Raw genomic sequence first — 22,723 nt, 5'->3', positions numbered from 1 at the left:
TGGTGATGCTTTGGAGCGTCGAGTTATTATCATAATCTTTGTTTTCTTGCTGTTTATTTCAAGAAAGTTCTCTTTTGTATATCCAGTCAGTTCTTGCAAGAGGCGCTGCAAGCTTTTTTTTGTCTGACTAAGGAGGACCACATCGTCGGCATAGGAGAGATGTGTTAAGCGAAGTGTTCCTAGCCGCGGTGGATGAGCATTGATCCTGTCTAGCCTTGATGTCAGGTCGGCCATGAATAAATTGAAAAGATGCGGGTCAAAACGCAGCCTTGTTTTAGTCCGTCAAAGGTGCAGATCTTCCACGTTAGCCGCTGCCCGTTGTCGATCTTTACCTGCATCCAGGTGTTGGTGTACAGGTCCATTATTGGATTTAAGATTGAATCCGGCAGGCCCTGCTGCTTTAGTTTAGACCAGAGTAGTTGTCTGCTGACACGGTCGAACGCCGTCTTAAAGTCTATAAAGCAGGCGTACAGCTCTTGATGATTTTGCAGACTTTTTTTGGCTATTAAGCTTATCGCCATGGCATTAGCCATAGTGCCCATGCCGCGTCAAAACCCTGTCTGGTTTATCAGGATTTTATTATTGGCTTCGGACCATTGTGCAAGGTCTGTTAACACCCGGGATGCGTAATATTTGGCTTCAGCATCGATAAGTGCTATCAGGCGGTAATTGGCTGGATTTTTACGATCTCCGCCTTTATAGATGGGATTAATGATCGCCCCTCGCCAACTTTCTGGGAGCCGACTTGTGTTGTTTATTGACCTAGATCACCGAGCGGGCCAACTTCTTTGCCAGCAAGATCAATGCCATCCAAGCCACTTTTGCGGCTATCAGGATGACATCAATCCAGGAAGTGCCTCAGTCCCCTCCCTCTCTGAATTCCAAGGGCCCGGCCCTCTGGGATTTTCCGTTGCTGACTCCCGAAATCTCCCTTGAGCTTCTTTCCAAGCTCAAATCAGGTTTCCCTCTTGACCCCTGTCCCGCTAAAATCCTGGCCCAGGTGGCTCCGGTACTTAACCCTTTAATTAATCCGCTGCTTAACCTCTCCCTCAGCACATGGACGGTCCCTCAGCCATGGAAGCAGGCCCTGATCCTACCTCTTCTGAAGAAACCCAACTCGGACCCTAGGCACCATGCTAACTACAGACCCATTTCCCTTCTGCCAGCCCTGGCGAAAGTTGTCGAAAAGCATGCCCACACCTCCCTCTTCAACTTTCTCGAGGCCCATGACATTCTGCATCAGTCACAGTCGGGGTTCCACTCCAATCTGAGCACAGAAACAGCTCTGCTCGAGGTCACAGAGGCCATCAAAGATGGTGGGGGAAAGGCCATGCTGATCATGCTCGATCTGTTGGCGGCTTTTGACACCGTCCCCCATGACCGTCTCCTTTTTAGACTCTGGGAGATTGGCCTGAGGGGGACGATGCTCACCTGGTTCAGATCTTTCCTTGCCAACCGCCAGCAGACGGTCTGGGCCCCCCTTTCTCCTCCATAATGCCACCTCTGGAGGTTGGAGTTCCTCAGGGCTCTATTTTGAGCCATACTCTTTTTAATATCTATATGACCCCTCTGGCGGCACTGGCGGAGGCTTACGGGGCTCAGATCATATGGTACGCGGACGACACCCAGCTCCTGTTCTCGTGCGACAAAGGATCTGACTTTCACGGTGCAAACATCAGGGGCTACCTTGAGGCTGTTTTCAACTGGTTTGAACAGAACAGCCTCAAGTGCAACTCCGACAAATCAGAAGTACTCTTCTTCGGCTGCCCAGCAGACCCCAGGTGGAAGGACTGGTGGCCTGTGGCCATGTTTCCCGCGGACAGCGACTCGACGGTCACTAAAAACCTGAGAATCCAAATAGATAACAGCCTTTCCCTCAAACCCCAGGTTCTTGGTCTGGTTGGCAAATGTTTTGCCACCCTAAAGATGATTAGAAAATGTCTCCCTCTGTTGTCCCTTGATCATAGAAGAATTACCGTACAGGCCTTGATAGGCTCACGCCTTGACTACTCTAATGTGTTATACCTGGGCCTTCCCGACTTCCTTTTAGCTCGCTTGCAAGTCATCCAGAACTCTGCAGCTAGAGCCATCTTCGGCCTCACTAGGAGAGCAAGAGCCAGTGACCTTCTTAAAACGTTGCACTGGCTCCCGATCAAAAAGCGCATTGCTTTCAAAATGCTTACCATGGCATTCAAAGCCCTCCATGGTCTGGGCGCCAGATATCTTCAGAGAAGGATGAGCTTCTACACACCCTTTAGATCTCTGAGATCTTCCACTCAGGCCATGGCTGTCATGCCTACGATTAGGCGTGCCCAGTGCGGGGGCCGCTCTTTTCAGCGCCTGGCACCCCAGATGTGGAATGCCCTTCCTCTTTCTCTGAGAACGACGAACGATCTCCTGGCTTTCAGAAAAAATCTCAAAACTCTTCTTTTTACTCAGTAACTCTTTCACCGCTCCCCTTCGGTATGACTGAGGATCTTCCAGCGCCGGGACACTCTTCGGAGTAGCTGAGCTCTATAGAAATCCACCTTATAACATAACATAACAGAGCTATGATGTCATAGGTGTCCCAAGTGTCCGTTTTTCTGTTGTCATTTAGGATTTCTTTTGCACCAGCGATGTTCCACGAAAGTACTTTTACAAATTTTCGATCGATTTTAGTTGCCCGGCTATTGATTCAGTCTTTATTTGTACCCTGATTTTGTTTATTCGGGTGTTCGTTGTGGACGAAATCCGCACCCCTGGCACCTTGCAATACGGAATATGTAGGTCGACTAGCCCATATATGTCTTCTCTTTTGGCACGCTTCCTTAATAGGGAGACGGATAACCTGATGTTACCTCTTCTTTAAGAGAAATTCCCACTCTTCGAATTTGGCAGTTTCATTGAGAATTTTCTTGACAATTTCCGCATTCCTCCAGGTTGTAAGGGTACCTTCCTTAGCTGTGTTGTTGCCGAGGTTAATAAATTCTATTGTTAGCAGGTCAGTAGTTGTTATGTGGTTAAGGCTCGGGATTGCAGATGTTAAGTGAAGGATATTTCCTCGGTTTAAATAGTCTTGTGTGCCTTGTGTTTTGTAGTTAGGAATAAGGAGTAAACTTCCCACTGTTACTATTTGCGTATCATACGATTGCTCACGAGTGAACTGTATGTGGTCATTTATTCGAATTCTACTCATTTCGTGACTTCCAAAGTCGTTTTCATCATCCCATGGGTGTTTTACTTTTAGGCTGTGGACATTGTTCTGTGGTTGCTCTATTACCATGCTTGCCTTAGCCTTTACTGTCTGACTAGCTCCTTTTGTTCACTGATGGTAAGTGTGGGGTGAGGACCTATCCTTGTTGTAATAATTGGTCCTCCGCTTTGTTTCTGAGCGTACTGATCTGTGATCACCTTTACTTGTAGTTGGTCTTGAGTGCTCTTGTCAGCTTTTGCTGTGACTTGTCTGGCGTTTTTTTTTCCCTTTTGTCTAATGTAGAGTTGGCGCTTAAGATTGTGTGCGGGATAAAAGATATTTTTTGTTTGTTATCAACGCCTTTGATGACCACCCTTTGGCATCCCTGCTTGCTTGCCTCGTGCTTACTGTGTTCCTGATCCTTGGTGCAGTATTTACTATCCTGCTGGGGAGTACATGCTTTTTGTCGAGACTTGTTCCCCATGTTTTTTGGTTCGCACTTTAGACTCCCTAGAATTCTGTTTCATTGCATGAAGTCACAATCGGCTATTTCCAGACTCCAGTCTGCGCTGCTTGAAGCTGTGGTTAGAGTCGCGTGTGCGACGTTGGGTGAGTCCTCGGTTCCTAAACTTGTTGCATGGGCAATCTCCTCTGTTAGTATAGGAGTTTTTGGTCTTACCATGTAGGCTAAATTGTTTGCTTCTATGGTCGTGAGTTTTTGTCCTTCATCTTTAGAGCTGTTCTTCAGAGTTTTACTTAGGAGCTTTGTCGTTGTGGGTAGCTGGTGTGACCCCTCTTTAGTATCAATTTTGGGTTTTGGTAAATTTTTTGAGCGGTTGAAGATCGGAAAGTTGACCAGCACCTGCTTGTTCGCTGGTATGCAGTTTGATAGTCGATTTCTGTTTTTTCTCGCACGTTTTTTCTGCCGTTTGGTTAGAACTTGCTGGTTGTTTGGATTTTTTTCCCGTCCTGTTCAAGTTGTTCTTTTTCTGATGATTCATGGCTGTTGTTATGCCTAACAGAGGGTTTTACCCCTGTTGAATTTGGTTCTTCTATTAATTCATCGGTTTTTGTTTTTAGTATACTGGAAACTTCAATTAAAACTCTGAACATGCAGTCTGACAAACTCGGTATTCAAATACATCTCATGAGTACAATAGCCGAACACATTTCCAGTATAAGGTGTGTAAGGTAATTATAGATTCCAAGTTTTCATTGAGACCATGCTTTCCTGCTTGCTGGCACTGGTTTACTTCATTGTTGTTTATGCTGGGTTTCCGGTATAAGTGTTCTTTGGATGTCATAACGGTTCGGTGGTCCACGTTTTGTTTGTGGGAAGAACATGTGTTTTCAAAGCTTTTTGCAATTGCTGGGTCGGACAAGGCTGATGCACTTGAGAGTTCTATTATTGATGGTTCCTTACGGCAATCAACATCAGGGCCATTAGATAAGTCTATGTGCGCATGGACTTCTGCATCCTGATTCGACCCACTGGATATCTCAATTAGGTTTTTGTTTGATAGCTCCAGGATCAATAGGTTGTTTCGGTGCCGTCCGTTTAAAGTTTTTTCGTGTACCTCGGTTATAGTTGTTATTGATTTATTATACGGTTGTGTTTGGTTGGAACTACTAGCACTTGGTTTGTTGTCTTGTTTTGCATTATATGATGTTGTGCTTTCTTTCTTATCCGGGAGGATTTGGAGCTCCAACCAGGAGTTACACACCTCACTCTTTTTGTTGGATTTTAGCGTTACTTGATTTAGGCGTTACTCCAGCCTTGGGGTTGAATGGCTATTTGGATGTTTCTTATAAGCTACATCTTGAGTTCTGATGTTATGACATCCATTGTTATTACCTATGAACTGTGGGCTTCCAGCCATTGAATGATCTAGATTTATGTCGCTTATTGATGGAGGTGACGATATAGATGTCCTTGTGGTTCTTTTTGGATTTTTGTGCGGTATGCTTTCTTTTGCAGATTCTTCCATTGGACTGTCCATAGTTCTATTGATGACACCTGGCGGTGTTAGATGTTTAATTTGTTCTTGCACTGAATCATGACTTCTAGTTTCCTTATGAACTTGGGCTTGTGTTTGTATCGTGTACTTGTTGTTCCCCTGCGCTGCTTGCATACACTTGCCTGATTCTTCTATTCCAGTGTTCTTTCCTAAGTTAAAGTTAAAACAGGGCCGGGAGGACTGTGTGACTGTTGACTGTGTGACTACTTTACTAGGGGACATTGGTTTTTGAAGTCCATTTGGGGTTACTGGCATTGTATAGATTGTCGACACAGGGTCCTTCCAAAATGAAAATTTGCCAGTAGGGTTCATTGAGCCTAAGATAGAATAGATTGGAGGTATTAATGTCGTCGTTGGGAGATTGGCTGCACTATCCTCGGAGGAGCAAGTAGGTGTTTTGATTTTGGATTTTCTTTTCGTGATTTGTGGGGGATTCCTTCGAGTCCTCCCAGACCTCATTGTTCCAACCGGCTTGATGTCGGGCCCTCTTGTAGCCCTTTGCGAGCTTTGCGCTCATTCCTGTACTAGGTGGATTGTCGGGATGGCAGAGACGGGAGAGGGTTGACTTAAGAGTTAACCGGAACGGAAGACGGTGATGGTCAGATTGAAAAGAAGGCGAAGACGGTGGTAAATAGTGAACAGAGCGTTTCTGGCCTGAGCTGTAACGGGGCTGTGACTTAGCCCTGGTCCAGTCGTTAAATAATCTGTCCACTCACGGCCCCTCCACACTCCACTTCCACCCTAAACAGCTGCTGCACACCACCTCCACCGTCACTAACGCTTCTACCGCACAACCCCCCCCGCCGCTCCTCACCGGTTCGCTGTTCAGTCACTTTTAGTTCTCACTCACTTTTGGTTGTGCCTACTGTCACTGGGAGCTGGAGGCTGCTACTCCTTCATGGGGTTTGATGTTGCCTATATCGCTGGCGTCAGTCATTTCGGCCTTCAGCTAGCTGCTTGCTGCTTGCTGCTTGCCACACTCGGCTCCACTTGCCCCCAGCCTTTACTCCATTTCAAGCCTCAGCCCCAACTCGTGCTCTGGCTTAGGCTTGGGCACTTGCCACTCGATACAAGCTTTGCGGCACCCACTGCGCCGAATGGCACCGCCGCTGCGGCGCGGCGCCGACAGTCCAGTCGCCTCACCTCCGTCTGTCTGTCTGTTTGAAGGAGGGGCCGGTGGGGAGGCCAGAGAGAGGGCCGAGTCGGTCGCTGGCCCGGTCCCGGCTCACTCTCTGTGGCTTCGATGGTGGTTTCGGTTTCGGCGTTGCGCTGCGGTGTTTGTGCACACTCTCGGCCGCTCACACACCTCGCAGACTCCTGACTCTTGACTCAGCACACTGGGAACCGTCAAACGTGAACTGGAGCCAACGCAGTCCTGTCTGACAAAAGGCAGTGCGAGGCAAGGTGATACTAGGAAAACATAAACTGAAGCCAACGCAGTCCTGTTTGACAAAGTGCAATGCGAGGCGAGGTGATACTAGGCAGGCGAGGCGGGGCCGTGGGGTCGTGGAGCTGCACTCTTTCCTCTCTCCTCTTCCCGCCCGCCTCTGCCTTCACCTCCTGCCGCTGCTCACCTCTCCTCCGCCGCTGATGACCGCTGCCACGCTACATGCAGGACGCTAGATGGCAGGTGCTGAGAGCCGCTACCGCTGTTCTCCCCCTGTGCAGGCTAACTTGGGCTCGGACTCCTCTCGGCTTCTCACTGTTTTGTCCAAACCCACATCCACGGCTGCGGCTGCAGCTGCGGCTTCGGCTGCGTCCTCGGCTGTGGCTTCGCGGCTCGTAGTTGCTCTCTGCTCTCTCTGCTCTGCTCTCTAGCGCCACCGGAACCACAAATAAAGTGTTCTGGCCCTTATGGGGCCAGGACACTTTAGAATTAGGGGACTGCGATTCCTTACTCTAAGAACTGTTTTAGGGCCAAACTGGACACAGGCACTGAGGGGGAGGTCGGAGCCATCTTTTTAGAGCTACTCATGTGGGTGGCACAATCAGTGCTACACAGCCACCAGTAGCATTTGATTTACCAGCCCTGGCACACTTAGTGCACTTTAGTTGCGACCTACTGGTAAATAAAATATGCCACTCAGAAATAACCAATCACAATACCATTTTACACAGGTAACACTTGCACTTTGACACTGTTCAGCAGTTGCAAAGTTCCTAAAGCATCTAATCCTGCAAAAACGTAATCCAGCAGAAAGAAGGTACTAAAATAATGTGAACAACATGAACACCATAACTCTGTGGTCATTTGCTAAACTTTAGGGCACAGAATTACTAATGGTTTGTGCATGGTTTGGGGTATTTTATAGCATTAGTTGTTACACTGTATTGCTTGCATTTTAAGCAATTATGGGTATGAATGCCTTTTTATATGTCTTCAATTAAACTGAACTTAAATTAACTAAGGGTATGTGGTGCAGAAAGCATAGAAAACTGCATAAAACGCCCATGAGTGTTAACATGTACAGCGATGTAACTGTCTCACATACGGATGTAGATATATACAGAATTTTTGCGGAAAAAGATTCCACATTTTTTATTTGTTCGATAAAAACATGTAATTTAAAATGGTGTATGTTCTTCTGTGGTCTAGCTTTTTCCCTAATAGGAATTTCAGCTTTTTTAATATTCTATAATAAAAATACACTCCATCTCCCACCCCCACCGCCTCATGTTATTTTAAACCAGGTACATCTTTCATTGATAACTTGTTAATGTTCTTACTTGCAGATGATGAGGTCGATAAATCATGCAATGAAAATCGTGACCTGACAATTTTACTGATTGGAAGTACTGGAGCAGGTAAAAGCGCCACTGGAAACTCAATCCTCGGGAAGAAGCGTTTTGTATCCATGCCATCTTCTTGCACAGTGACCGTTGAGTGTGAGAATCAGGCATGTGACCGGGACGGGAGGCGTCTGATAGTCGTGGACACCCCGGGGTTCCTTAACAGTAACAGTCCAGAAGAAGACTTAAGGAATGAAGTGAGACAATGTCTGCAGCTCTGTGCTCCAGGACCCCACGCGATAGTCCTGGTCCTCCAGGCTGGAAGATTCACCAAAGAAGAGCAGGAGGCAGTTCAGAGAGTCCAGGATCTGTTTGGACACCACGTTCTCAAGAACATGGTCATTTTATTTACCCGCAAAGATGATCTAGGCGATAAATCAATACAAACATTTGTTAAGAAAGCTGAGCCAACTCTCAGAAAATTAATTACAAAATGTGGAGATCGTTACTGTGCTTTCAACAACAGGGCCATTGGAACAGAAGAGAACAACAAACAAGTATCAGAGTTGATAACAATAATAGAAAGAATGAATAGAATTGAAATGCCTTCTCCTATTTGGAAAGTCCTCAGAAAAGTCATGAACAAGGGCATGGCCGTAGGAGCAGTGTTGGGGTTAGTAATTGGAGTAGCAGTGGCTGCAGGTGTAGCATGGCAATATTCATTCCTAGTGTTGCTCATGCCTGTTTTTTTGGGGCTCCTCGGGGGAGTGGTTTGGTTCTTGTGCATAAAGCATTAAGTACTGTTCATCAATTGTTGTAAACCTCTGGAGTAAGTGGTGCTTTATCCAGGGTACCATCTTCATATGGCTTATGAATACCCAAGCAAGTTAAGCAATTTAATATTGGCTGTGTTCTTATGAAATCAAACATGGCTCCTTGTAAACCCTTTTCAATACAGAACAGGATAGTTTAACAATTAGGACCCACAGCTCTCCTCTCTTTTCACTGGACGGTCACCTGTAAAACGTTAGAATTAAAAACACCTCCACAGCTACTCTAAGATAGGTGATATCTTCGTGATTAATTCCATTAACCCATGTTGGCTGACACCAAGATCCATAGCATGACTGTAGTCTCCTCAGGCTCCCATTGAATCCACTTTCACATGCTGAATGCCCAAAATATGAATCCTTAACACCACTCTTGTTAGGGATGGAGTCCTCAGGGATGAGCTATGCTCCCTATCATGGAATTATTTGCGCTTAGCAAACCAGATAACACCAATTATTTTGTCAATTTGGATACTTTCAAGACTACAATAAGAGGTAAATGTAAGTGAACTATGGCCTATTTGACCACTCTGAAATACAGTGAGAACGTACTATTAGATTCAGAACTTGAAGCAGCATAGTCAGCCTTAAGGACATCCCATTAGACCATGGTCACTCATAAACATTTTCCGAGGAGCCGCAAAGTTTGATCTTTGCTGTGACCAAGGGCCTCACTAATGCCAGCTTCTCCAATTGACCAGATTGTGTGACACTGGGCATTTGTTTCATTTAAATGTCCCTCCTTTTTCTTGTTTATCACATGACTTTAGGATGTGTGCTGTACAAAACCATTTCCTGCGCTTGGAACTCCATCAAATAAAAGAAAGGGAATATATTTCTGATACTAAAATTAGCCCTAACAGCACTTTAACCTCCGAAGAGAAGTTGGAGGCATTACACTCGTATTGTCATACTCTCTATGCAAACGATAGCCTTTCCAATGAAGACCAAGAAAGCAGCCAGAAAGACCCAGAAAGCAATTAAAGAGCTTAACATCCACAAAGCCCCTGAAATGGAAGTCTCCATGAGCAAGTTCCATAAATCTTTTGAAGTGATGGGGGCCCCACATACCACAGCGCTTTACAACATGACTATTCATGAGAGTGGAGTATCCCAAATGATTCCCAAACTTAGGAAGGATCCGAGGCAAGGTGCTTCATACCAACCATTAGCCCTATTAAATATTGAGGCAAAATTATATTAAATAATTCATGCAAGCAGATTGGATTACCTGATGCCCAACCTAATGCACAGATCACTTTGCATTCATGAGCACAGATCACTTTGGATTCATGAAGGATAGATAGACACATGCTAGCCTGCACAGGGTAGTCCAGTTTTACAAGAAAGTCAAATAGAAGATGTTTCTCTCTGTACTTATGACCATAAAAGCTGAAAAGGCTTTTGACTGGATGGCCTTGTCCTTCCTTACTATCCCTCCATAGGTTTTGAATTTTGGCCCAATTCCTGAGTACCTGGTGTTGATCACATAACATGCTATTGGGTAGTGAGACGAAACTTGGTGCCCTCTATCCCTGCTCAGATTCATCTTTAGTATTGATCCTTTTGCTGTGCAGATCAGAAAATGTGTGGGGTGGTGTTAGTGCCCTTTGGACAGGTAAAGCATAGAGTACCTTTATTCACTGACTACTTGCTGTTGGCCCTTGCAAGCCCAGCCACATCTATTCTAATGAAACAATTGCTAGCTTACTTTGAGAGGATGGCAGGCTACCAATGCAAAACTTTCTCAACCTCATTCTCCCCCAGAAAGAGGTGTAAGTTATAATAAAAGGGTCCTTGCTTTGGGCCATTAATGTATACATATACCTGGGGATTAAACTGGTTCCCAAATTGGATGACCACAATAAAGCCAATTTTCTTCCCCTACTGTAAACTTTGCAAGAAGACTGCCATAGGTGAACACCCCTCTACCTAACCAGGTTTTTGAATCCCTTAAAAAACGAGTAATCCAGTTAATTTAGCTTAGGTCAACCAAGACCTTAGGGGGATTGCCATGCCCGACTTTATAAGCTGCTACAGACTGATAGCTGATTGTTCTTTGCATCAAACTGAAAGGCACTGACCATGCACAGGCGGGGTGATATTAGGGTGCTATAGATGGTATTTGGCAGCTGAAACAAGAACTTAATGCCTGCAATGAAACCAGGTCTCTTTAATGAGTTGTGAAAAGCACATATTTCAAAATACACAGATTCCGGTTTTTCATACATGTAAAAGGAAACTCGGTTTAGAACACAAATGTAGGGATGACTTTATCAGAGCACAATGATCAACCTCTAGAGATATACCCGAAAGTTCTCACAGTCTTTCTTCGGTCGGAAGGCACATTATAAGGTCATATTAGGCGGGTACCTCTACCTCTTTAAATTGGGCAAATTGCACAATGCAGGAAATAGCTCTTCTGGAGGGGATATGGCCTATTAGAGGACTTCAGGCACACCTGACTATGTTCCAAATCTTTAAAGTAACACGCTCTGGTAGATCGCTTGACTACCTGGAACTGCCTCATGATGGCTATCACTGGCTTCCTACTGGAAGAAGTCTTACCCTTCCACCATCACTATGTGGAATCTCAGAGTTTGGAATTTTTTGTTGATAAACAGGCTGTCTAATGTGTTGTCTGATACTCACAAATGTTTTGAAGCTATCTGGGGTCCATTAATAGCACACATGTCGAAGGGTCTCCCTTGCTTACATTTCCCGTTTCCCACGTATGCATGAGTGATACACCTGTTCAGCAATTAATGTTTAAGCTGTAATGTTATGTGGTGTACTTTATTGTGAAATGTATAAATCCATGTTGTTGTTTTACTTCCTGATCTTCGTAAAGGTTCTGTATTGCCTGAGTCTAAATGGGATGTTGTGGTGAGGGGGTTTGACTGTTTGTGTTGATTCTTAGTATGTGACTTTGGTTCTGAAAGACATGATACGAATACAGTTTATTTTATAAACAAGTACTTTCTTTGTGAGACTACAATATGCTGTACCTGTTATTAGAACCTTTGAAAATCAGGTCTTAAGAGAACCAGAAAGATTTTTGGAAGGGAGTTAACAATTTTTGGTGTTCCTTAAAGAAGTCTGTGAGGTCTTTAGGATGTCTACATCAGAGTCACAGTGCGTTTCTTCTAGAATCTAGTGCTGACTAAACAACCGCAATCAAGGCACTACTGTGACATTTTAAATATGCAAATTTTTAAATACAAATATTGTATCATGAACATCAAACAAACTTCTGTATCCTGTGCACTATGAAAATCTGCCAGGGCTTATACTGTAATCCTTCAGTGAGGTCAACATGATACAGTGAAATAATGATCAATAACAATACACACCATGAAAGGCCTTAAATTAGAGAATGTTGCTCCAAAAGGAAATGCAGGAGTGTCTGGTTGATTAAGTTATTGGGGAGGTTCCTTTACGGAGGGATAAGAGGAAGGGGGATTGACAGACTAGCCTGCTGATCCAGCAGCAAAGGCTGACAGAAGAAGAGTCTAATACACACAATGGGTATGCGAGGATGGTTATTTCAATTGTACCCATATCTTGAATATCCAGTGTGTGTCTTTGAAGCTGTGATGCATTCAACAAGCAGGTGTTAGCAAAAGTAGCAGGTTTATTTATATCACAGACCTCTAAAATCACCTAATTCCCTCGATCTAAGCATTATCTGTCATGGCTCTCATTCATTATTTGTCCTGCCATCACCCTTATCTATTTCAGTCAGTCATGGCCAACTTTCATCACCCCATGTCATCACCATCACTCTCATCCTTATCTGTCACAGCCCTCTTTCATCACACCCACTCCTATTACCCTCATCTATATCTTTCACATATGTCTTTCATCTCCCACTGCTATCTCCCTCATCCTTATCTGCCAGAGTCCTCTTTAATCACACCCACCTGCCATTGCCCTGAGCCTTTTCTGTCACAACCTTCTTTCATGAATGACACAGATTGTCATCACCCTTACCCTTATCTGTCAAAGACCTCATTCAACACCAACGTCCATCAACTACATCCTTGTCTGTCACAACCATTTTTCATCATACCCACCACCATCGCCTTCATCCTTGTCTGCCATGGCCCTATTTCATCACACACTCTGCCATCGCCCACATCCTTATCTGTCACAGCCCTCGTTCATCACCCACTGCCGTCACGAATAATCCTTATCTTTCACAGCACTTTTTTATTTCCCGCTTCCATCACCCTCATCCTTTTTTGTCACAGCCCTCTTTCATCATATTCACTGCCATTATCTGCTACAGCCCTATTTCATCCCAAACACTGCAATTACCACCATACTTATCTGTCTCAAAACATCTTTAATCACTTCCACTGTCATCACTCCCATATGTAATTGTGACGGCCTTCCTTCATCACCAACGTCCATTGCCCTCATCCTTTTCTGTCACAGTCCTCTTTCATCACCCCTTTCCATTGCCTTCATCCATATCTGTCCCAGACCTCTATCATGCCTTCACCTGATCAGTCACTTCCAATCTTCATCACCCATTTCCATCACTGTCATCTTTAACTGTCACCGTCCTCTTTTATCGCACCGCTGAAATCAACCTAAACCGTTTTTGTCACAGCCCTCTTTCATCACACCGACTGCCATTGCACCCATCCTTATCATTGTCAACTATATTTGTACCAGCCCTCTTTTATCACCCCACAGCCATCGTCCTCATCCTTATATGTCACAGCCCTATTCCATCACCCTCATCCTTATCTGTCATGGCCCTCTTTCTCTACTTTCTTCCATTTCCCCATCCTTATCTGTCATTGTCCTTGTTTATCACACCCACTGCATCGCCCTCATACTTAACTGTCACAGCCATCTATCATCACACCCACTGCCATCAAACCATCCTTAGCTGTCAAAACCCTCTTTCATCACACCCACTGCCATCCTCCATATTTATTTGTCAAGGAACTCCTTCATAAACCAGTTCCATTGCCTTCATTCCTAAGCATCACGGCCCTACTTCACCATCTAGTTTTATTTTCCTCATCCTTATATGTGAGGCACTTCTTTCCTCACAACTACTGACATCACTCTCATCCTTACCTGTCTCTGTCCTCTTTCATCACACCTGCTGCCCTTGCCCTCATCCTTCTCTGTCACAGCCTTATTTCATCACACCCTTCCGTCATCACACAAACCTTTTCTGTCACTGCCCTCTTTCATTATCCACTTCTATCGCCCTCATCCTTATATCTCACAGACCTCTTTTATCACACCCACTACCATCATCCTCATCCCTTTCTTTCTGAGCCCTCTTTTATCACCCTCTTCCATTGCCCTCATCCTTATCTATCAAAGCCCTCTTTCCTCACACCCACTGCCATCATCCGTATCCTTATCTTTCCCAGCCCTTTTTTATCCCACCAGCTATCATTGTCCTCATCATTTTCGGTCATGCCCCTCTTCCCTCACCCACTTCCAATTCCCTAATCTTTAATGTCACAGACCTCTTTTATCACCCTTATCCGAATTTCTCATAGCCCTCTTACATCACACCCACTGCCATTTCACCATCTTTAGCTGTCAAATTCCTCTTTCATTATACCACCTGGCATCACCCTCAAACCTATTTGTTACAACCCTCTTTCATCACTCCCACTCCCATCACCCGCATATATATATTTGTCATGGCCTTCTTTCATCACCCACTTCCACTTCCCCTTCCCCCATCCGCATCTATCAGGATCTCCTTTCATGACACCCAATGCCATTACTCTCATCCTTATCTGTCACAGCCCTCTTTCATTACCCACTGCTATTGCTCCCATCCTTATATGTCACAGCCCTCTCTCATCACCCACTGCCATCACCACCATTGTTACATGTCACAGTCTTGTTCATCAGACCTGCTGCCATCGCCCTTATACTTATCTCCCACAGCTCTCTTTCATCACACTGCTGCCATCAACCTCATTCCTAGCTGTCACAGCCCATTCTCATCACATCCGCTGCCATTACTCTTATACATTTCTGTCAGAGCCCTCGTTCATCACCCACTTCCATTGCCCTCATCCTAGTCCCTCGTTCATGACACCTGCTGTCATCTCCTTCATACTTATATGTCACAGCCCTATTTCATTATACCCAATGGCATCCCCACAACATATTTGTGACTAAGCATGGGCGGATTTTGCGGATTCGCAATCCGCGAATTTGCGGATTTGCGTATTTGCGGATTGTGAAAATCCGCAAAATCCGCGAATTCGCGCGGATTTGTGTATTTTTTTGGGGAGTGTGTGTTCGCACGGGTTTCTGCAAGTTCGCGAGGGTTTTGTACAATTTCGCAAATTGCGAACTTACTTGTCGGGTCGCCAGTTTTGCAAACTTGTTGTTTCTACGTGCCCAGCCTGTTTGCAAGGCTTTCTTCATCACTGCCACCCTCTGTCACCACTGGCACTCTCTTTGGTCACCCATGCCACCCTCTGGCTCACCCATGTTATGTTATGTTATGTTATATTAATTTATTATGCGCGCAGATACTCCAGCAAAGGAGCGTCCCGGCGCAGAGACAAGGTAGAACATAACACAACAAGAAAATGAAAATACGGAAGAAGCAGCTTAAAACAGGAATGTTTTTATAGCCCTCCGGAAGGTCAAAAGGTCCTCCAACAAGCGAATTTCCACAGGGAGGGAGTTCCAGGCTGATGCAGCTTTTACACTAAACGAGCGGCCACCCATACGACTAAGTCTGAATCTGGGGACCACAGCAAGGGCCAAACCCTGGGAACGGAGGGTACGGGTGGGAACATAAAAGGAAAGACAGCTGGATAAAATTTCCGGGCCTATACCTCTCAAGATCTTAAAAGCAAGGCACAGAACCTTAAAGTAGGGAGCGCAGAACATTTGTCACTGAACAGAATCTGGGCAGGCCGACAATCGCCCTAGCCGCAGCATTCTGAACCCGCTGCAGGTGAGTTAACTCGGCCTGGTTGGCCCCGGCCAGAAGAGAGCTAGCATAATCCAGGCTGAGGAAAATTATATTTTGCCCTGTCATGTGTCCCTACGTGTTCCCCATCATATGTTATATGTGCATAATTAATATGCATATTTACCCCCTTGACCGAATAAAGACGCAATTATAGTTGTGTCCAACGTTAGTATGTCAGTTACCCAGTCCCCCGTGGAAGCAACGTGAATTAGGCTTCTAGGCCTATGTTGCCAACATTTTACCTTATGCACGTTAATTCATCGAACCGTCCCCGTTTCTAGGCCTCATAAGGGCCCGGACACCAGATTCGAGTTCCAAGCCTCCTGAAGCACTGCTCCGAGAGAAGCAGCCCCCACCTGCATCCCTGACCCTTCACTTACTTCCTGCCAAGCAGCGCGGTGCCCGGCCTGGCCTGCCTGCCTGTCTGCCAAGAATATGTTATGCCTACAGTTATCAGTTCAGCTCTCCGTCTTCACATTCCTAAGCTAACGAACCGCATAAACATCCTCAGCTATAGTCTAGTCTTTCTGTCTCCATGTAAGAGAATTACTGTATTAATATTCATAAAAGAATCATAGCACACGCAATACATGTAGAATATATGCATGCACCAGCCTTAGTGTCAAGTAGCCTTTGCTCTGATGACTTTTAGATTCAAGCAACATGTACTCCAAACACAAGATATCAGATATGCCATAGGTACATGTCGTCCTGACATCCCAGACTTTAGTCTCCTCTTCTAGTGCAGAAGTCAGAGCCCCCAGCTCTCCCCAGTTACACGTCATGGCCCGTTTGCGCGCACCACTAGGTTAAAAGGTTCCAGCTGCCCAGGTAGCCCCCTCCACGTATCCACCCATTTCATGACACTTCTGTGACGTCTACATCACATGTCTTCGTGCACGCCCTGTGCACGCCTTCTTTTTACGCCCATGTGTTCTTATCTTTCGTTTGTCACTTGTTACGCCTACTGTACGCAATGTAATTGTACTGTTTTACTATATATATCATGTAATGTTGATGAGACGTTGCAGCTGCCATTCCATGCCATTCCTTTCCGTTACAGGCTGTTCTGATCCTGTCCCTTCCCTTGTGCCTAATTAAAGCCTGTTCGACTCAGATACCCCGGATCCTGCCTCTTATTTATTGAGCTATCTGTTTTAGTTAATGCATAGAAAAATAGTACCGGTAATTAATTATTTATTTACCACAAGGCGAGAGATGATAGTTGCCTGAATCATCAGCTGCCTGGTCGGGGCATCGAAGAACTTGAGAACGGGTCTCAAGCCTCTTAACAGACCAAAGCAGCAGGCAGCAGTTTTTTTGGTGTGCCCTACAAAGGTGAGGCCCGCATCCAGCCAGACCCCCAGATTTTTCACCTCCGACACCGGGGTCGGAGTGGGTCCCAGCTCTGAAGGCCACCATTGGTCACCCCACAGCTCCACTCCCTTACCGACAACCATCACCTCTGTTTTAGTGGCATTTAGCTGGAGACAGTTACCTGTCAACCAGCTGGCCACCGCCTTCAGTCCAGACTGAAACCTAGGGGCCTCAGTCTCCGCGTCCCCGCTGAGAGTAACCGCCAGCTGTGTGTCGTCGGCATATGAGACCAAGGTTAGGCCCCACTGCCTAGCGACATCAGCCAGCGGTCTCACGTAAAGATTGAACAACGTGGGACTCAGCGAGGACCCCTGCGGAACCCCCATGGCCAGCGGTTGGATTTTGCACTTGAAGGGAGGGATGGCAACACAGAAGGAGCGGTCATCGAGAAAGGAGCGGAACCATTGCAACGCCTGGCCGCCACTACCATACTCCTCAAGCCGATGCAGGAGGATGCTGTGAGATACCGTGTCAAAGGCGGCGCTAAGGTCTAACAGTATAAGCGCCGCCATTTGACCAGCGTCCAGCCTTGCACGGAGATGTTCCACCATCACAAGTAACGCGGTCTCCATGCTGTGACCAGCACGGAAGCCGTTTTGTGTGGGGTCGAGGGCATTGGTCCGGACAAGATGTTCAGACAGGGCCAAGTTGACATGGGCCTCTGTGATCTTTGCTGGCCAGGGTAGCAACGAGATGGGACGGTAACTTTCAGGCTTAGACGGGTCCAGTGAGGGCTTTTTGATAATTGGGGACACCACAGCTTGCTTCCACCTAGCTGGAACTACTCCCGATTCCAAGGAAAGGTTGACAAGGGAACGCACAGCTGAGCGTCCCATAAAAGCCTGATCTCGAAAGAGAGCAGGCCTTACTGGATCAGAAGGAGATCCAGATTTGATTTGCAATGCAAGTTTGTCAAACCCGTCCATGGTAAGAGGGGGGAAGGCAAGCAGAGTAGTGTGATGAGGTGGCCCACGGGTACTTTCCCAACCGGACCCTATGCTAGGGAATGTCCGATATATGGCTTGGACTTTCCCCAAGAAATAAGAAGCAAGGGATTCACAGTGGGAAAGGGAAGTTACAGTCATGGAGGTCGTCCGCTTTGCCATAAGATCTTTCACGGCCTTAAAAATGGCCTTAGACGGATTGGCACTGTTCCTGAATTCTGCGGCATAAAAAGCCGCTCGAGCTCGACAAATAGCCCGATGGTAGAGCTTTACGGACCTGGCATATTCAGCTTTTAAATCAGCCCCATAGGTCTTCCGCCAAGCCCTCTCCGCCCGTCTACAGGCTCCCTTCAGGGCACGAAGGGCACCATCGTACCAGGGACTTGACTCTCTAGAGTTGACTTTAGACGATACAATAGGTATCAGAGAGTCAAGAGCCCTGGTAATACAGGAACAAAAGAGGTCATACCCCTTTTCTACATCCGTCAAAGGACCCAGCGGCTCCTTTAGTAGAAGAAGATGAAAGTCTTCTAACCTAAGTTTATTCCAAGCTCTCCTCGGTACCCACCTAGCCGAAGAGATGGAAGGGGTGGCTGAGACAGGACAAAGAATAGACACCAAGAAGTGGTCTGTCCATTCTACCGATAAGATAGAGGTAATTTTAATCTCCGGCAAATTGGTGAAAAAGGGATCTAAAATATGTCCCCCCGTATGGGTCGGCTGGGAGACCATCTGGGAAAGTTGAAAGGCCTCTAGGTCAGAGGTAACGGAACGCACTGTCAGACCTAAGAGGGTGTCGAAATGCAGATTCAAATCACCCATGATGGAGAAGTTGGCACAATCTGCGACCAAAGGGCCAACAATGTCGGGGAAAGCATTTCTAAACACCACATCGCTGCCGGGCGGACGATAAACGACCATCCCGGAAAGCGTAAACTCAGGGCAGACAGAGACCTTAAACAAGGCACTTTCACACCCAGAGATATTAAGGGCACTCCACACACAGGAAAAACTGGACCTTACTATTAGAGCTATACCCCCACCTCTGGACGATCTATTCAAGGTGTACATAGAATAGCCAGGGGGGCAGGCTAGATTGGGAATAGCATTATCCACATCCTGGAGCCAGGTTTCAGTTAAGGCAAATATATCCGGGGCTTCCTCCTCAATGAGGTCATAGATGTTCTGATGATGTTTTAAAGCTGACCTAACATTAAGGTTGAGGATCCGCAGAGAGGAAGGGGGGTCTCTAATACGACGAGCAGCCAGGGAGTTGTTCCGAGGGAGGGGCCTCGGAGAGTCAAGAGCCCACCCTTTACAAGGACACTGATAAGGGCCTCATAACGGATGCACCGGTGGGTGGATGCAACTGGGACTCACCTGACCGATAGAATACAGGCACTTCCGCGAGTATGTCAGCATGGCGGCGCAAAGATGGAATACTAGCCGTTAACCAGAATCCCGCGACGTCCAGCGCGTCCTTAGCGCGGACGGGCGCAGACGGGCAGGACTCTGGCACGACTCCGGCCACGCGAGGACACGCCCGCTGCGCGATCCCGCTGCGCTGGGGGAGGAGCTTTAAGTAGGTGTTCCAAGGCCGCGCATGCGCACTAAGACGCAGGCAGGTCGAAATACCTCAATCCACTGACCCCACTCTAAGATGGCGCCCAAGATCGAACAGGGCACCCACCCCAGGACCAGACCCGCCCAAACGGCGATGGAGGGAACAATTTACAGTGCAGGTAAGGGGAGCCTTAAAAACAGGGTCAAATGACCAAATGGAACAGAAAATAAAGTTAAAATTAGCACTTTTCAATACAGCGCGCTAAGCGCTCTCGCAGCTGTCAGCTACCTTGTCAGGGGGCGGAATTAAGAGGGACTCGCCTTAAGTAGGTGCTCCAAGGCCGCGCATGCGCACTAAGACGCAGGCAGGTCGAAATACCTCAATCCACTGACCCCACTCTAAGATGGCGCCCAAGATCGAACAGGGCACCCACCCCAGGACCAGACCGGCCCAAACGGCGGTGGAGGGAACAATTTACAGTGCAGGTAAGGGGCGCCTTAAAAACTTGGTCAAATGACCAAATGGAACAGAAAATAAAGTTAAAATTAGCACTTTTCAATACAGCGCGCTAAGCGCTCTCGCAGCTGTCAGCTACCTTGTCAGGGGCACCTGTCACCCTCTGTGTCATCACAGCACCCTCTGGTTCACCAGTGTACATTATTGGGGCAAAGCACTGCCATCCTCTGTCAACACTGGCACTCTGGTTCACCCATGCCACCCTCTGGCTGGCACACCCATTCCACCCTCGGTGTCATCACAACACCCTCTGATTGACCAGTGAGTGTACATTATTGAGGCAAAGCAAAGCACACCTGCTAAGTGCTTTAAGTTATGCAAACCGCAACACCTGCCTTGCCTCAACTGACATTAATGAAGGCTGGCACCTGCTTGTCTGCTCCCTTTCCTTTTTGTTGCATTGTAATTTTTTTTTTAACAGGATGCAATGGCATACTTGTAACTATTCTGTGACTGTCAGAGCAGGGTCACACAATAGTTGCAAGTAGGCAACCGGATTCTGGAGGGCCCCTTCAGGAAGCACTACAGGGAAATGGTTACAAATGATGAGCTCAAACTTTTGCACCTGCTCGTTGGTTTTGCTTTTTCAAAACTCGGTTTTCGGTAATTTCGCCCTATTCGCGAGGCGCGACGTCGTGCGAAGTCGATCGTGTAAGCCGCGAACTCGTGCGAGTTACCCCAAGGTTGAGTACGGGCGCCGCCATTTTGTTTGCGTGACGTATTTCCGTTTCCGCCCGCTATGTGTAATCTCGCGCGATGAGCGCCTTGCGAATACAAGTTCGCACGAGTTTGCGAGAGAAATCGCGTGCGAACTTACTTACACGCACGTGTTCGGGCGGCCATCTTGTTTTTCATTCATTCCTATGTGTCTGGGCATGGTGTTTCTATCCTCTGTATATCTCTGCCATCCTTTGCTTGTTTTATTTTTTTTTGATCTATTAAACTTTTTTCCTTTCCCTCTTGTTTTCTAGGTCTATATTTTTGTGTTTTAGTCTACTTTTGTTTACTTTTCAACTACTTTTTTAAACTTTTATTTCCTTCTTCTCTACTCTTATTCTTTTTCATTTTATCTCCTTACCTGCCCAGAACATGGTGAAGAGTAAGACAGCTGTCAAGCTGCCCAAGCCCGTGCCCGTCTCCCGTGTGGCCGCTTGAGGGCGGAAATGGTGGTGCCCCGGGAGATCTTCAGCCCTGAGGAGGTGGGCTCACTGGTTTATTATGTGCAGCGCCGTCTCCCCAGGACCATCGCGGCAGGCGGCAGGATCGCTGCCCGTTACACCAACAGCCAGGAGCATCGGAAGCGGTGGGGGCAGGTGTGCCGGGCCCTTTTTAACATCACGGGGGTCCAGCGCACCTATAATCAGGTGACCCACCGCTGGACCGATATCCTGGACCGGGAGCACGACCTGCTCGACCTGCTGGGAGTGGAGGTCCCCGGGCTTGGTGAGTAGTAGTAGCAATTTTTTCATCACTCGTCACTACTCTGTTTTTTCTCCTGCTCTGTGTGTTATATAATATTGCAAATGTTTGCTTTAACTTTTTTACAAAGAGCAATAATGCTGCTGATTACATTGATAGGAGAGGTAAATTAATATTTCAACATCTTCTGTGCATTTCAGGTGCACTGCTCTCCTTCTCTGTGGCGGTGCCACTGCTTATTTGTTTTCTATTTTGTGTTCATTTATTTGGGCTGAGTAATGTATGAGTGTACTTTACAGAACTGCGTAATGCTAGACACAAAGGGGCAGATTTACAAGCCCCTTGCGCCACGTTTACGCTGCCTTACCTGACGCACAGCGACGTAAACGTGGCGCATCCCTGCGAGTCATGTACAACGTGATGCATCTAGGGAGATGCGCCACGTTAAGACCTGGGCCTGCGCCACAATGGGAGCGTTCCCACGCAGGGGGAGGGGCGGGTGGCGGTCAGGCAGATGTGCGCCTCGCAAAAGTGCCTGCGTGAAATCTACAAGATTTAACGCAGACACTTCCGCGACGCTGCTACGTCAATTCTTTATGCCTGCTTGCTTGAAGCAGGCGTAAGGACTGATGCGGTATGTTGAGTATTGGGCAGCCCTGAGCATTGCTAGAGTTGCATCGCGCCTGCGACGCGGCTCTAGATATGCACCCCTCTCTCGTCACGAGATGCGTCACGCATCTGCCTACCCTTGCGCCAGGGTTTGCCGCATTGTAATTGCGGCGCATCTGCCGTGACGCAAGGTTAGTTTTGCGTTACGCATTTGTTCTGGTGCACATCTGGAGGTGTCCAGCTCAGAACTCGTAAGTATGCCCCTAAGTGTCAGATTAGCAATTACCTACGCATCCCTGCAAAGTGTGAGGCACGCCAGCACCACCCATGGTGCGCCGTATTTTCAATGCGGCACGCCATGGTGCCTAAACGTCACCGAAGCGTTACGCATCGGTGCCGTAAAGGCGGCTCATTGATGGAGTTGCGTTGCAACGATGGCGCAGCTCCAGCAATGCTGCGTCAAGCCGTAAGTCTGCTTCATGCAGGCGCAGGGTTTCAGTGACGCATCATTGTCCTAAATGACTGATTGAAATGTTATCTATTCCCCATAGCCACTTTT

At 46.9% G+C, this 22,723-nt stretch overlaps 1 protein-coding gene across 1 annotated transcript; it reads left to right on the top strand.

The window, feature by feature from the left end:
- Positions 1–835: 835 nt before the first annotated feature.
- Positions 836–8,720, top strand: LOC144827840 (uncharacterized). The gene is made up of 2 exons (XM_078686006.1): positions 836–1,316; positions 7,927–8,720. The coding sequence occupies exons 1-2, from the start codon at positions 836–838 to the stop codon at positions 8,718–8,720; spliced, it is 1,275 nt and encodes a 424-aa protein (XP_078542132.1).
- The last annotated feature ends 14,003 nt before the right edge of the window (positions 8,721–22,723 follow it).

The sequence above is a fragment of the Lissotriton helveticus genome, chromosome 4_1 (assembly GCF_964261635.1).
Source record: "Lissotriton helveticus chromosome 4_1, aLisHel1.1, whole genome shotgun sequence".
Taxonomy (NCBI): Eukaryota; Metazoa; Chordata; class Amphibia; order Caudata; family Salamandridae; genus Lissotriton; species Lissotriton helveticus.
Note: the sequence above shows the minus strand (reverse complement) of the source record. Positions and strands in the feature narration are given on the sequence as shown.

Coding starts and splice junctions, on each gene's coding strand:
- LOC144827840 (XM_078686006.1), top strand. CDS start 836: ATGACATCAATCCAGGAAGTGCCTCAGTCCCCTCCCTCTCTGAATTCC. Junction 1,317..7,926: donor CACAGAGGCCATCAAAGATG/GTGGGGGAAAGG, acceptor TCTTACTTGCAG/ATGATGAGGTCGATAAATCA.